Genomic DNA, 15,556 nt, shown 5'->3' on the forward strand with positions numbered 1-15,556 from the left:
TCCATGGATCTAGGTTAAGCAAACATACAGCCATTTTATTTTTCATTTTACTTTGTAAATATGGGCGGTATTCTTCGGTATTTTCTAATTGTATTTAGAAGGAAAATTTATGGCAAAGTCGTTTCGTCGCTATTGTCAACGTAGTGTTTGTCAAACCTCCTTGAGGACACCTCCTGTGTACTAAAGGCCTGTTCTTGGGGCGACCGGTTTGTTTACATCGTTCTATCGATTTTTAGATCGAACCGCGTATCAACGTGTGAACATTTCGCTACAATGTATTTTTAAGTGCAAAATAACAAACGTTTTACAGTACTAACCGAAGTTATCCTTACCACAATGCGTATACGATTGTAGACTGTGATAATTTGCTTGTGAAAAACAATTAACATCATGGCCATCGGCAAAAATGAAGTTATTTACATCGGCGATAAGGACCTGAACCGTAACCGTAATACGCGTAGTAACGATGAAACGACGGAGCGGCAAATAAAAATCCTTTTCTTCGACCTAACGCACTACAACCAAACGACTCAGTTTTTGCTCTGCTGCGCTGGAGTGTTCGTCCTCTATCTGGTGTATGGCTATATGCAGGAACTGATCTTCACGCTCGACGGATTTCGACCGTACGGATGGTTCCTGACACTCGTCCAGTTCGCTTACTACACTGCGTTCGGTTACATTGAGCGATCGGTCGAGCGAACGACCGTTCCGAGATGTATCCCGATGCGGACCTATGCTCTGCTGGCGTTCCTCACTCTCGGCACGATGGGCCTATCCAACTCGAGCGTGGGTTACCTCAACTACCCCACACAGGTCATATTCAAGTGCTGCAAGCTGATCCCGGTGCTGATCGGAAGCGTACTGATTCAAGGCAAACGGCACGGACCGATGGACTTCTTCGCCGCGTTCGCCATGTGTCTCGGGTTGATATTGTTCACGCTGGCCGATTCGCAGGTCCAGCCCGACTTTGACACATTCGGAGTGTTCCTGATCTCGATGGCACTGCTGTGCGACGCTGCCATCGGCAATGTGCAGGAGAAGGCAATGCGGGAATACCGGGCACCGAATAATGAAGTCGTCATCTTTTCCTACGGCATCGGATTCGTGTATTTAGCCGTGATCATGATGGTATCAGGACATCTTGTAAAGGGAATCGTTTTCTGCGCCCAACACCCGGTGGAAACGTACGGATATGCGTTTCTTTTTAGTCTGACCGGTTATCTGGGAATACAGATCGTGCTGACGCTGGTACGAACTTGTGGCGCTCCTCTTGCAGCCACCGTCACAACGGCTCGTAAAGCGGTCACGATTGCTCTCTCATTTGTGTTCTTCAGCAAACCCTTCACTATTCAGTAAGTTAACATCACTATTTTAAAAGAGTTCAGTAACTAACGAAAACATTCTACTCGTTTTTAGGTATCTGTGGTCCGGTTTGATCGTCGTGTTTGGCATCTATCTGAACGTGTACAGCAAACGTAGCAAACTTACCTTTGCCGATCTGGCCCGAATGGGAACCACATTGTATCGACGAATTTTACGACTGCCGACCAAGGATGGAACCAAAAAATCGCTACTACAAGTGTGATTCTGCCTCCGTAACGGAGCTCTTACATTAACCCAAACATTCAACAAAGGTGCTCTAATGTAGACAAACATACGCATTCAATCGCTCTTAAATGAAGGATTATCAACTGAATGTAATATCATATAGAACAAGTTAACTATAGACTTCGAATTTTGGTTTTATCTATACGATGACAGTGTCGTGAATGTGGTCAGGTCATTCGCCAAACTCCTCCTCAGATACAAATTATGGAAAAAGTTGCTCACGTAAATAATTCGGATGCCTTAGCAAAGCAATAAAACTAGTAGTTCTAGTGTATATTTTTCATCGGTTTTCATTTCAATTTCAGTTTTATTACCCATCCTCGACGCTTCATGTGTCCATCTCTTGTTCATCGTTGCCCAAATCACAATTTGCGCCTACTTGATTCGATTTGGGTCGGCGTTGGTTTCTTATTCGATCTGATTCTTTGTTGTTCACATCGTTCCTCTGTTGCCTTGGTAGCAGTCTCATACACCTGGCTTTTAAGTTTTGTGTTATCAAGTGTCGGAAAGCTTTAATTTTTGTCTTCGTTTCTGTTTCATTCTTATCGGGTAGCATTTTTATCGTACAACCACTAAAACATTGATTTTTTTTAATTTCTAGACTACCACCGGACTCTGACTCTGTCTGCATCGCACTTCCCCTAGTACGGACTACTTGGATGGGGAGGATTGCAGTTTTTTTTATACACAAGGTTTGCTGTTCTTGACACACTAGCGCATCCACAAGGGGATAGTGTCTGTGGTGGTGTTAAACTGAACGTCCAAAGGATCTCCGACAGGAAAGGATGTCTTCCGACTCCTTTCGACGACCCACAAAAGGTTAGGTACATACTATGACGCTACTACCGCTACTATACTGATGCTTTCGATCTGACACTCAAATAACGTTTGACTGAACGTCGGTGTGTTCTAGCTTGTCTCTCTATCACTGATTAATGCACGTCAAACAAGGATCGTCGCAATAAATGCTTGAAAGTTAATTAATGGTATTGGCTTTAACGAGTAGGTGAATGTGGGTGCTGCTCTCCGGCTTTACGGAATGGTAGAAATCTTTCGCCAGCTAACGGACTAGAGAGAGTGTGTACCATGTGTGTGTTTTTGATACTGATAGATGCTTAATAATGCGTGCGACTTTGCTTGCGTTAACCGTTTGCTTCGATTTCCATCTGGCAACCATTTGTTTAGTGTGTTCTTTATAAAATGCTCTGCTGCACAGCTTTTCTGTTTTATACCTGTGTTGTAAAAAAAACTTCTCACTCCTTCTCGGAGGAGCTTTCCTCGGCCGCGGGTTCTATTTCTATACACGCTACAAATTATGTTTCTTTTTAAATTTATGAATTGGCGGCATCGCGAGCCTACCCGAACCATCTCAGTTGCCCATTGAATGCGGTTGCTTCATTATCGACTCTCTGTTAAAAGGAACCACTTTCCACCCCAAACTATCCACTTTGCGCCCGATGCCGATAGTTGCAGTTTAGTGTAAGATTTGTTCTTGCAGCTGTTCTCTAACATGTTTTCTGTTGGTTTATTTGTAGTTTGCAGATGAGTAAAAGTAGGTAAAGGTGTGGTAAGTAATGGTAATATTTGTTTTGTATTCTTATCCTTTTTGCGTTCGACTATAGTTTAATGTGCAGTGCTGCAGATTGCCTCACTTGTTTGCATCTCTTTAGGTGCTAAGATTGGCTGGTTTATTGATTGGAAAAGTTTCATTATGAAATACCTTTAGTTTTGTTCTTCTCTATTCTTTCTTCTTTATGTTTGCTTTTTCTTTTCCCCTTGGTCGGAATAGTTTTTGTTTGTTGTAAGGAGTGTGTCGCGTGTATTGAAAAAGGATCTAACAAAAAACAGTACTCCCTCCTGTGTATCAGGCCAAGTTTGTGCTAGCTGGCTAATAGCTCCATGCATTTCTTTTCCATTTTTTGCTAATATAAAACTGTATCCTTTCCTGCGCATCCCTGCCCTAAAAGCTCCAACTAGACGGATTCCGCCTATGCGCTGGTTTTGATTGGTTGGTATAATAAATGGTTTCCTCCCCGTCCCCTCTTCTGGTTCTATGAGCGGAAAAGGACGTTTCAGCTAAACGGGTCAAAAAACACGCACGCATAAAGCATTGTCCTTCAATTGTAGAGGTACGCACACATACACACACACACACACGTACGCTCACACACACGGGCACACACACACGCACGCACGCGTACAGTAGGAGGTACATTGTAAAATTTCTCAGCGACTGACCCAATTCAAGTCCAGCGAAAAAATGTCCCAAAATGACTCCTCATCACCGCATCTCCGACGTTTGTATGTTGTTGGGAGAGAAATATGTGTTCGTTGAAATCGATAGTTTTTATATGCTTTACCTTGTACAAACTAGCTGTCCCTCCAGGCTCCCAGTAATAGAACTACGAAGAATTTTGTATGGTATGCTTTCCCGGCATTAACGGATGTGATCGCAACTACACCGCTTCGTTCGTCCTGATGCCGGTATAGAAATACAATAAGAGTCGTAAGTGTTGACATGACCACAAGTAGCATTGGTTTGATGTATGCGTTGTTTATTTCCTTTCGCCTTTTTTTTAAACCTCCCAAACATTCCCGCTTCTTATCATCGCCACACCGCTTCCCTTCATTATGCTTATGCTTGAATATCTAATTTAATTTAGATTATAGTTTAATGGGTTTCGTTTCGCATACCAGTTTATTCTTCCTATTCCGTAAACGTAGTTGTGTATGCGATGATTTTTGTTGTGCACTTTCTCGTGTCTTTTTCTGTCGATCTTTTGCGCCTAGCGCTTTGCCTATTTTGTTTCGTTTTCCGATAAAATTGAGGATCATAGAATAAGAATCGCATCGCGAAGAGAAACTCAGAAAATGCGTCTCTCCGCGGATGGGACTTTTCGATGAGGGTGATTCTGATGATGATGTTATTTTGTGGATGGTGTCTCGAAACCTGTCGAAATGCACATGTTCATTATTGTATCTGGTTGTGAGTTTTGTTTGTATATCCGAGCAAAGAAATATTGTTTCGTTTGTTGTGTTTGTTGTGGTTTATATCCGATATTATTTTAGTTTTCATTTTTCGTATGGTTTTGGGGACTCCTTCTAAGTTGGATTACTAAAAACGATCTGCATTTCAACGCATAAACTAACTGATTGAAGTGGCGGAAATTGTGCATTACGCATACTCTACTGTTATGGCAGTTTGAAGACACGTTTGATACATGTTACGCCACTCCACTTCCACTGGACAGAGGAGTTAGATAACTAGGAAAAAAGAAAATAAAGTCGCTTGAAAGAAGACATCCCACCTTATTTAGAGGATTACCTTATTATGCTCTCCTGCCAAGCTCGCAATAAATTACTTTTCAGTTGCATGTTGTTGTCGATTTACTCTTCCCTTCCTGTATCACTATGGTGGAAACGTCTTTTTTGTGCAATTTAGTAAACCGTAGAACAACAGAAAAACTAAGACCTTAGAAAGGTCGAACCTCTGGCGGAACACGGTCTGATGATTATCTAGTTTCTGGCATCGTTCGACGCTTACGTTCTTTAAGTCGTAAGCTGTATTGTGCTCTTCCTTCACATCCCCACGTGGATTAAGTTCACAATTACACATCATAGGAATAATAGAAAAAGGAGTGTACTGATAGAGCGAACGCGAGAACGTAGAGAAAAAATCTAAGATATTACACAAACACTTCTACTACCACAACTAGTCCTTATTAGCACGCAACGGACGCGGATTATCGTTTTCCAACTATTACACGCTTATACACTTGCTTTTTTTGTTTCATTTAAAATAAATCTCAAAACCTACGATTACACAAGTTTAGAATTAGAAGAATAACATTTGAACTTTGGTTTTTTTTCCTTTTTCGCTTCACCTTCGCTGTATCTCTTTCTTGTTTTTTTATTTATTTATTTCTTACTCCACGTCGCACATTACGGATGCGCTCTTTCACCAGACACGATAGGACGGGCGGAAATTGAGAAAAATCGGGAAACTGGTGAAGAGTAAAGGATAAGTCGACTCCCAATCGATAGGATGTACCGATTCTTTGTCCTTGTAGATTTCTCGTATCCTTCTCATTGTTTTCACTCTCTCTCTCCTCAAGTCGTCGTCCTCTACTCGCTAGCCAAGTTTCCTGGGGGAAAAAATCCCCAAGTGTCATTAATCGCTAATGTCCTTAAGCTTTACGATAATTAAAACTAGTAACGTTCAGGAAAAGTCTGTACCACTCTTCTAATTCTCATCTCTCTCACCAGAGCCCGTAAAAGCACGCCAGCAAACCTCCTTTTAATCCATTGCGTTTATTAAAAGTTTTAAAAATTATTTTACGTTCAATCTATTTGATTTTCTCTAGCCAGTTCTAAAACTAACTGAGACTTGGATTTTTTTTTCTAGATGCATTATTTTCAACCAACCCTAGAGTTTCATCATGACATCGGTATTAAAATAGATTGGCAACATGGGGAGAGAACAATGAGAGATAATTTTGGATAAATTAGTTCACATTTCAAAATTAAAGTAAAATGAATGATTTGTTGGAAAAATAGAATTTCGTTTACGTTGGACAACCTTGAGTTCATAATTGTCCGTTCATAGTACTTCGAACTAAGTGTAGTATGAAAACGAATCGTAGGAAGAGAGTTTACGAAAAATGTGTGCCTACATTATTGACCATACCGTAGTCTTCATTGGTAACAGATTTTCTTCGTGAGAAAAACTTGATTAATCCATTTCCATCCCTAAACCACGATTCGCAGGCGTCCTTTCACGATGGACTGGAATGGGAGAGAGACGGATAGATGATCTGATGGTTATTGGTTTTTGTTCTGTGGTGAAGTACAATCCCGAGTCAGTTTGGCGGCGCCGGGAATGGGCTTAATCCTGCACCTCTCGGTACGGCACCTCGGAGGTGATGGTAAAGTTCTGGAAATAGTGGTTCAAAAACTCGAACGTCGGTCGCTTGTCCGGTATTGCGTCCCAACACTTCAGCATCAGGCTGTAGATGTCGTCCGGCAGGTGGTGGTTGGTAGGCTTCGGCATGCGGTACCCTCGTTCGATCTGCTCGATCACCTCGCGGCTGTGCATGCCCGGATACGGCACCTGGCCGTACGTGAACAGCTCCATCAGCAGAATGCCGTACGACCAGACGTCCGACTTGATCGAAAATTTACCGTACACGATCGCCTCCGGGGCGGTCCACTTGACTGGGAACCGGGAGCCTTGCTTCGGACAGTACTCGTCGTCCGCTATCACGCGCGCCAACCCGAAATCACAGATCTTAGCCACGTTGTTTTCGCCGATCAGCACGTTCCGCGCGGCCAGATCACGATGGATCAGCTGCTTCAGCTCGAGGTACTCCATGCCGGACGCTACTTGGGCCGCGATGTAGATCAGGTCCTCGAACTGCAGGAACTGTCCGTCGCCGGTGCGCAGGAAGTCGAGCAGCGAACCCTTGGACATGTACTCCTGCACAATGTAGATCGGTTCCTCCTTCGAGCAGACGGCATACAGCGCAACCAGCCGGCTGTGGCGGAACTTCTTCATGATGGCAGCCTCCTGTAGGAATGCCTGCGTCGACATGGTGCCTTCGCGTAGCGTCTTCACCGCCACCTCGATGTTATTTCGCCATTTACCGTAGTACACTTCACCGAAGTTTCCGTGGCCGAGTTTGCGGATCAATTGGATCTCGTTGCGATTGATTTCCCACTTGTCACGCAGTTCTGGCCCGAGGTCCCACACCTGGGGCTGTGGTTTTGGGCACGGGCTGGACAGAACATGACATAGTCCGAGGGCATTCTCTGTCGAAGGAAATCGTATAACATAAGTTAACAAACCCAGAAAATGTTTATAAAAAACCAAAAGGATACACTTACTTGAGTACGCCATCACCAGCGCGGGTAACGACGGGAACGTCTGATTTGTCGCAATGTAATAACCCCCATTGTCTAATGGTTTTATCTTATAGTGCTTCACGTGATAACCACGGCTCTCCTCCCAATCCTTCACCGAAAGCGAGAACCCATTCGGATTGTGTTCGGATGGTCGGACGAGGAACGTGCCACGAGGGTTTTCGTTCGCCAGCAGCAGTTTATCCGCTTCCTTTCGTGACACATTCTCGAAGAACCAGCTGTAAGGATAAAGTGGAAGTAGAACACGACAAACGGCGATTGGGGAAAGGTGCAAATGCTTACTCTTCACTGTTGACGCTGCGATCTTCAGCTACGAAATTCCACGGGATCAACCCTTCCTGGCGGGTCTTGAGATGCACCACACGCCACCAGTCCGACTCGGTATCGTCCAGGACCTCCATGCGGTCACCCTTGACGAAGCTGACGTCCGTTTCCTCTCGTGCATTGTAGTTGTACAGTGCGACCACTATTCGACGCGTGTTGTGGCCAGGCAAAACTAGAAAAGAAAAAAGGACTTTAGATGTCGAGCGACCGAGGATCCTGCGTTTAAGTTTAAGCTGTTTATTTAGTAACATTACATCTCAGCTAGCAAACCCGGCAGTTTATGTAGAACATCAAACAACGATAGCCTACTGTAAAATATCAAGTAGACAATTCGTCGCTTTCTAGGATCCACCGCAATGATAGTTGTCGCATGGATGTGTTTGTAGTAGACACTACCAGTCGAGGGGCGCAGGTAAAAGTAGGGGAAAATCGTTTTCCATAGCCTACCTTATCCTGTACCCCTCGACTGGTCGTGTCTACTACAAACATTCAACCGCTAGCTATCATTACGGTAGATCCTAGAAAAAGACGAATAGTCTACTTGACCCGTTTGTGTTGGCATCTGGAGGTTTGACGATTCAACATCAAATACTTAACAGTAGGCTAGCATTGTTTGATGTTCTGCCGGAGTTGGTAGATGAGATGTAAAACGCTGTAAGCAATTTTTATAAAAACATTTCTTATCGGAAAAGCCCTGAGAATGTCGTTATCATCAATTTTGTATAGCAAACAATAATGTGCAGATCGGCACCCGTAACGCATCTATAGTTGACCTCTGCACTTTGCACGAGATAACAGCTTCAGAAGATGGGAGCGAGAAGCTGGTTTCTGAAACCACCCTTAGCCTGGGAGGATGGGGAAGGGATTTAGACAGTTTGTAATCATCAACGCATCAGCATTGCCATCCACCATTGGCATGAGCTGCGTTGCGTTGCTTTCTTTTCGTGGCATGACAGGAAGAAGGCATAGGCACAGACACAGGCCGCCGACCGTCCGACGGATAGATAAGACCACGGGACCCGCCCGCTGGTTGCTAGTAACTCCGGTCACGCAATATGTGTGGTAGGGAGCTGCCAGGAGGGCGCGGGTGAAATAAAGTAGCGTTAACGCTCTAGAAATTCCACTTGAAAACAACGGCCACTAGCGGGAAAGAGGCATCACCAGAGCGCGCGCGCGCGACAGCAGCGCGTGCGGCACGAAGGAACGTGAAGTACGGCCCCCTGTCTATTTACGAACGCGTTTCGGTTTCGTGAGCAACAATTTACGATCCCTGGGCGGCTCTCGGCTCCGTGGCGAAGGAAGACTAGAAGCTCATTATGGCCGCAGTCGGCCGATTAGAAGGCCGTTCGGTAGATGCAAGTTGTTGATACCACATTACCCGCTGGGACGAACCCCCCCGCCGGCAAGCTAATACAGTCATGGAATACTTAAACTTTAACGGTGGCGTCGGAGATAATACGATTTGGTTGATAGCGAGAATTAGGAGCAAAAATCGGCTACCACCAGTTCTAAGGCTCAGTTCTTAAACTACCCGCCGTTCTTCCATGTCTTCCCTACTTACGTGGTGTCGTGCGAGGTCTGATGATGTCCACACCGCCCTTCGGGTGCTTTATCAGCTGGCCCCGGTTCGGATCCGGTGTGTAGCGGGAATCGATCGAGCCACCATTGTTGTGCTTCGGCCCGGACAGGTTCGAGTTGAAGCTGTTCTCACCCTTCTTGTAGCCGCCGGGGTACGTAAGCGCTAGTTCCTGGTCCTGTCGCTTGCTGCAGCATTTGTTGCCCATCGTTAGGCGGCGTCAGCGGTCGTCGGCACAAAGATCAAGTAGTACCAATGCACCAACCGACTAGTAAAACCACGGAAGTATGCGGTTGCTTACTACTGATGTCACTTGATGCGCGAATATGATAGTGCGATCTACTCCCTTATCGCTTCGCGTTTCACCCGCTCTCACCGCCGGGAGAACTGGGAGTGAACGGTTCTAGTATATCAGCTGTCGACGCCTCTGAAAGTGGCTTGCTTTCACGTGCGGCTATCGGCGTGCAGCCACGGGAGGAGAAGGCCCGGAACCGTCTCGCGACGCACGAATGATGTAACGGGGCAGCAGGTGGAGGAGCGAGAGGAACAAGAAGAAAGCAACTGCGATGGCCCCACACTACTAACAGCCCGGGATGACGATGACAACAAACATGAACGAGCGATGATGATGATGATCGTTGAAGGAATCCTCATTTGGAGAGGGGCGGTGTGTAATCGATCTTTACCAGGGCCGGCCACCCGAGACCCGAAGGATGCTGCCGGGAAGAGATGTGATGGAGCAAGTGCGCCCGTGGGTGTTCCTACTTCCCTAGCGCTGCGCTGCTAATGGACAAGAGACTCTTATCGTTGCGCCGTAGCTTCTATCTTACGAGAATTTCTTCGCTTCCCTTTCGCGCGCTTGTACCACTCCGTTATTAATTGGTATTACATCTTTCCGCCGTTTCCGGAACAGAGGCGCCGTTCTGACGCATTTATCTACAGCATGTCCTTCCACGGACTCAACGGCACGGATGATTCTGAGCGTGCACTCGGGGAAACTTTTTTCATTAACCACCCAGGACAACACAACACCCGAGTTTGCTGCTGCTTTACATCGAAACTTTGTGAAACAACATTCACCAGAATTTCCTCGCTCCCGTTCTCTATTGGTTCGAGAATTTCTTCCGCTGGCTTGATGTTTTTGGAGGCTTTCGACAAGAGTCGCGAGAGAAACTTTTCGAAACCCTTGTGGCCCTTTCCCGACCGTGGCGCGGAAGGTCGTCGGTCGTCGTTTGCCGCAAAGCGCGCAGTTCTAGGGAAAGTTTATGCTACAAGTATGCAAATTTCCGTACGACAAATTGCACTGATTCTTGGCCGGAGGAGGTGGCGGTGGTCGTGGTGTTCGCTTCGATGAGTCCGGTGCAATCATAGTGTTTCCTTAGGGAACTTTTCCGATGCGCTACGACATGTGGACCGGCGGGAGGGACTGCGACGTCGATATGATGTAAGGTGATCTGAAAAGGAAACGGAGGGCAAGATGTGGTGTGTTAGGAAGTTGTTATCAAATTGTTATCAGGAAATAGTTGTCGAGATAGACATGCATAGTTATGTGGGATCAGATAAATGAACAATATTTATTGGTTATTTACAATTCGGCGATTTGATAATTTATTCGCCCGTTAAAAAATCCACCAACGAGTTATTTTGCGCGAGCTAAAATTCTCTAATGCACAACCAGTATACCATTAATGCAATATATAAGACGGGCCCCGGGCGGTAACTCGGGGCTGCCAAAACGCCCCCTTTAAAAATGAAGTCACGTCTGGCAGACGCAGCCGCGAACAACCGGCCAAAACCCGGCGGATAATGGTTGCCGGTGCGGTCAGGGTGTCGACTTTGAACGCGCGGCGCGGTACTAAAAATGTGTGTAGAAATTGTGATGTGATGGTGGCGACGTGAGGCCGGTACAAAAAAAAAAAAAAACAGATATCACCACGAAGAAAAACCGCGCGTGGTAGTTCTTGGTCGGCGGCTTCGGCCGCGAAGCATTTTTCTCCTTCCCCGGTATTTTTGCCGCTTCCAATGTGCTAACGGCAGTAAAACTAAAACAACAATCTCAAAACCTCGAAGAAGAAGTAAAGGCAGCTCCCCGACCGAGAACGGCGGCGAGAACCGACCACCGGAATGGTACTATTTGACGCCATTGGGGAGCAGGTTTTAAAGCCATGGGCATGGTGTAATGGTAAAGAATCCTAAATCGGTTGGAAAAACTCAGGATCATAAACCGAAAATGTAATGAAAAAAATGCCAACAAACACAAACGTCACGAAAAGACCTCTTTCCATACAAATGAAAAAAACAGCAATCCAATTTAATTTATGTGTTTGTAAATTGTGGGAATTTTTCACATCAACATTAAAGCACCGTTTGGGCAAGCAGAAGTAAAATAACAGCTAAATGATAATAAAAATACAGTAAAATGTTGTAAATGACTTATATTGAACACCTATCTATCTGTCTATCGGAAATACAAAAAAAATACTTTAAAGGTAAGATCAATTTAATTTGTACAAAAGACGGAAAAAATAAGAATATTAAGACATAGAACTTGCATCCTTGTTAAACAGTTAGGACGTAAAATTAACGTATGCGCATAAAATTATGTGATACTTCGGTTTTACCCAAAACGTGCGAGCCATATGTTTTCTTCTGTACCTCATATTTAAATTGAAGGATCTGTGTTTTTCCTCTTTAGATCGTAACATTATAAAGGTTTTCAGGAAAATACTTTCCAGTACAAACATGAAGAATACGACGAATATGGCGGAAAAAACACATTTCGAGGATCGAGGAATAAATGGTTTTCTCCGATATTTATTTCAATTTGGATTACATTTCGTTTAAATTTACAATGATTCGATTTGTGGATGAATTTTACATAATATACTTTTTTACTAATGCGCAACATTTTAGATTGATTGCAATAACACCCCCATGGCTATTTGAGGGTACTAATCCTTCGTATTGGCTACAAAAAGCCCTTGGAACATATTTTAATGACCACACTCTAACAAACCGTTCTCCAATTACAGAAAACCCTCGGGTTGGTGGTGCAAGCAAGCAAGCGTGTAAGTATTGGATGCTTCCTGGAAGAAAATTGCAAACTCCGCTAGCTTAAAGGAGCTCCAAACACAGCTGGTTGGCTCCCCGAAAAGCCTTGTGGGGGGCGCAATGGCGAACAGTGGAAGAGCTTTCCCATTGGGACCGCCGTACGGTAAAATCTACGAATGACATGCTCCATTACTCTTCATAATTGAATGAGAAAAATTCAAGTGCTGCAGCAATAAGCTGCAGCTTGCTACCGAAGCGCGAGGAAGGAGATAAAAAAAAATGTTACAACGGTTCCTTACCGAGGACACCTTTCACCGGAGGACAAGGCAACGTCGTTAATGCCGATGGCACCCGAGGCGAGCTGCGTTAAAATATATTTTACATTTGAGTGAGTAACTTAATTATTAAATTATACTTTACGCATATCGTCTTGAGAGTTGGAAAACGTTCGTTCGTTGAAATAATGTCCCCTCCCTCACCACATCATACGCCGTAATAATTTGAAGAGTGCCCACAGGTACCTCCTTCTAAATAGACAAGAAGACAATGTTCTTTAACGTTCCATATATATTCTTTTATGATTAAAACAAATATTTATATTCAGAATTTGAAATGACTGATTGATCAACTATTCGCTCGGGGCATAAATAATTTGCAATCAAAAACATTCCATCGGCCCACTCTGCCCATTGAAACACCGTTGGCATCTTAGTCTCACTCACACCGCAGACCAAAATCAATTATCCTGAGGCGATGAGAGAAAACTTTTGCACCATTAGCACACGCACAAGACTCCCGCCGCGACCAGCCCGCCCAGTGTCTTTCCAATCAATACGGCGTCGTAGCTGCATTGTAGGCTCATTCCATAGCCGCACAGTTTGGCGAAGGGAACGAAAATCGGCTTCAGATTTGTGCAATTTCTTGGCAATAAAAAACACATCCATCTTCTTCATGGCGAAAGAGGTTTGGTTTTAAAAGTGGATTATCATCACCAAAGCTCGCTGAAGAACTGGTCATGACTAGACACATTCAACCCGGTACACACGTTCTTTCGAAGTCTCGAAGCAGCGGCACTAGAATCATCCGCCGAGTGAGATATTCTCGTCCAGCAGAATGTTGCTCTCCTAGACGTTACTCCCGTCATCCTGTCCTGGGATGACACTGAAAATGGTTTCAAACTAAAGATTGATTACGAAATGCGAGCACCCTCCTTAGCGTCTCCATTTTCAAGCTTGGTTTACATAATCCTAAACAAATCATTAACTTCCCTGTCATGGGATTCCGCTGCTCATATTTAGCATAATATTTTCAGACATCCCCTCAATGGTGGTGCGGATATCAAAAACGGATATCGACAATTTATGTAAACGGAAGTTGGCGAACGTTCGAATACGAAAGCCAAGCCATGTCCTTCCCCGTCCTTCCAGCAAAGACGACGCCAAACGATGGCTTTGTGTGTTTGTTTGGTTGATTCCGGCCTGTTGATGTTGGGGTCGTGCAATCCATCGTATTTCCGAGTCGTTAGCAAGACATAAGACCCGGTGGTTGACATTGCCAGGGCGCCGACGACACTTGTGCCAACTCCTTTCCGCCCGGCAACAGGTGCCAAAACAGGACATGGTAAACACGGATGGCACACCTCCTCCTCCTCGTCGTCCCACCTCGTCGTTCCAGATTCACATTCCAAAGGCGCGCTTTGTCGATCCAATTTCGCGCGAAGAAAACCAACGACTGGCTTTAGAGTGAAGCCCCATAAACCATTCCTCTTCCTCATTAAATCTTGGCAGCACCGCTTCGCAGGACGATGTGCGCCCGGAAGTGGGCGAAACCCGTTTGATTTGCCTTCCCTCCTCCTTCGGCAACGCCCTCCTCAACAGCTCCACCTAGGGTGAGAAGCGGTTTTAGTTTTATTTTACCTCGACTCCACTAATTATAGGTGTCAATAAATGTCGCTCAAGAACGGAAGTGTGGCGCGCATGAACGTCATCACCTTTAGAGCGCCACTCACCAGCCCTTTCCTTTTTCTCGTCCTGCAAAGGGGCCGACATGGACGCTTTCCACGAGCAGCGCAACAGATGGCGGAAATTACACTCCACGGATGGCGAATCGGGAGGCCATCAATCCGCGCGGCGTGGTGCTTGTTTATCGAACGGGATACGTATTTCTCGACTCGCCAAGCCGGATTGTATTTGCAGGATATTGAGGTGGTGTGCTTTGTAACTATGTGCATGGTTGGAGCCGGGATGGATTTTTTAAGCGGATTATCGACGAAGGAAAGAAAAAACATAAAAATACCTACAATCTATTCCAAGCTTTTTGCCCTCAACGGGATAGAAGACGATTATCCGCTTTCCAGACTCTGCAGGACCATTGATTTGTTTTATCGAACGAAAGAAAACAGGTTTAATCCAAATATTAATGATGAAACTGATAGATATTTTAAATTGAAATCCACCTTTTGAAAAGGATATCTCTCTCTCTCTCTCTCTCTCTCGTCATTGAAGTCTAAGAGACTGGAAGGAAGCAGCTTTCAAATCAATATTTTCTTGTTTCATTTTGTCTAAAGCAAAATATGTTACTGAAGAACACTCACCCGAGGATGCAGACATTGAGTGTGAGGCATACACAAATGGTACATTAATTCGCATTCGGCATTGATCTTTTTTTCCTTAAAGATCATTAAAACAAAATTCTCTCAAGAGAAGACAAATCTTCGCAAAATAAAACAAAATAAAATACCTTCCTCTTCACGGAAATTTATGACAGGCGGAAGAAAAATGATCCTATCACCTTCCCACACACACTCGCCATCTCCGACTGCACGGCACCTTTTTGCCTTGTATGGGTACCAAAAAGTGGCGCCGGGTGTTAAGTGTTCAGGGTTTGGATTTCTATTTGATTCGTTTTTTTTCTTTTTTGCATATTCTAAATGCCACTTTTAATGGTCCATTCGCCAGACGTGATGGTAATTTGTCATAGAAGTCTGGCCCGGGGGTAGCAGAGTGAGAATTGTATCGATATCATAAGGTTCACCTTTTTCCATCCCAAATGCTTCGTCGTTTGTTACCGGCACAAATG

At 44.8% G+C, this 15,556-nt stretch overlaps 2 protein-coding genes across 2 annotated transcripts in view; one reads left to right on the forward strand and one right to left on the reverse strand.

The window, feature by feature from the left end:
- The first annotated feature begins 245 nt into the window (after nt 1–245).
- Nucleotides 246–1,872, forward strand: LOC131262150 (adenosine 3'-phospho 5'-phosphosulfate transporter 2). The gene is made up of 2 exons (XM_058264078.1): nt 246–1,352; nt 1,417–1,872. The coding sequence occupies exons 1-2, from the start codon at nt 391–393 to the stop codon at nt 1,583–1,585; spliced, it is 1,131 nt and encodes a 376-aa protein (XP_058120061.1). The 5' UTR covers nt 246–390; the 3' UTR covers nt 1,586–1,872.
- A 3,470-nt stretch (nt 1,873–5,342) lies between these two features.
- Nucleotides 5,343–15,556, reverse strand: part of LOC131262738 (tyrosine-protein kinase Src64B) — a 52,390-nt gene continuing 42,176 nt past the window's right edge. Inside the window, exons 2-5 of the mRNA XM_058264803.1 lie at nt 9,413–10,881; nt 7,810–8,023; nt 7,492–7,745; nt 5,343–7,416 (exon numbers count right to left, since the gene is read on the reverse strand). Of these exons, the coding sequence (XP_058120786.1) occupies nt 6,494–7,416; nt 7,492–7,745; nt 7,810–8,023; nt 9,413–9,635 (1,614 nt within the window). The 5' untranslated portion in view covers nt 9,636–10,881 and the 3' untranslated portion in view covers nt 5,343–6,493. The remainder of the gene's footprint in view (nt 7,417–7,491; nt 7,746–7,809; nt 8,024–9,412; nt 10,882–15,556) is intronic.

Source organism: Anopheles coustani, chromosome 2 (assembly GCF_943734705.1).
Source record: "Anopheles coustani chromosome 2, idAnoCousDA_361_x.2, whole genome shotgun sequence".
NCBI classification, from domain to species: domain Eukaryota; kingdom Metazoa; phylum Arthropoda; class Insecta; order Diptera; family Culicidae; genus Anopheles; species Anopheles coustani.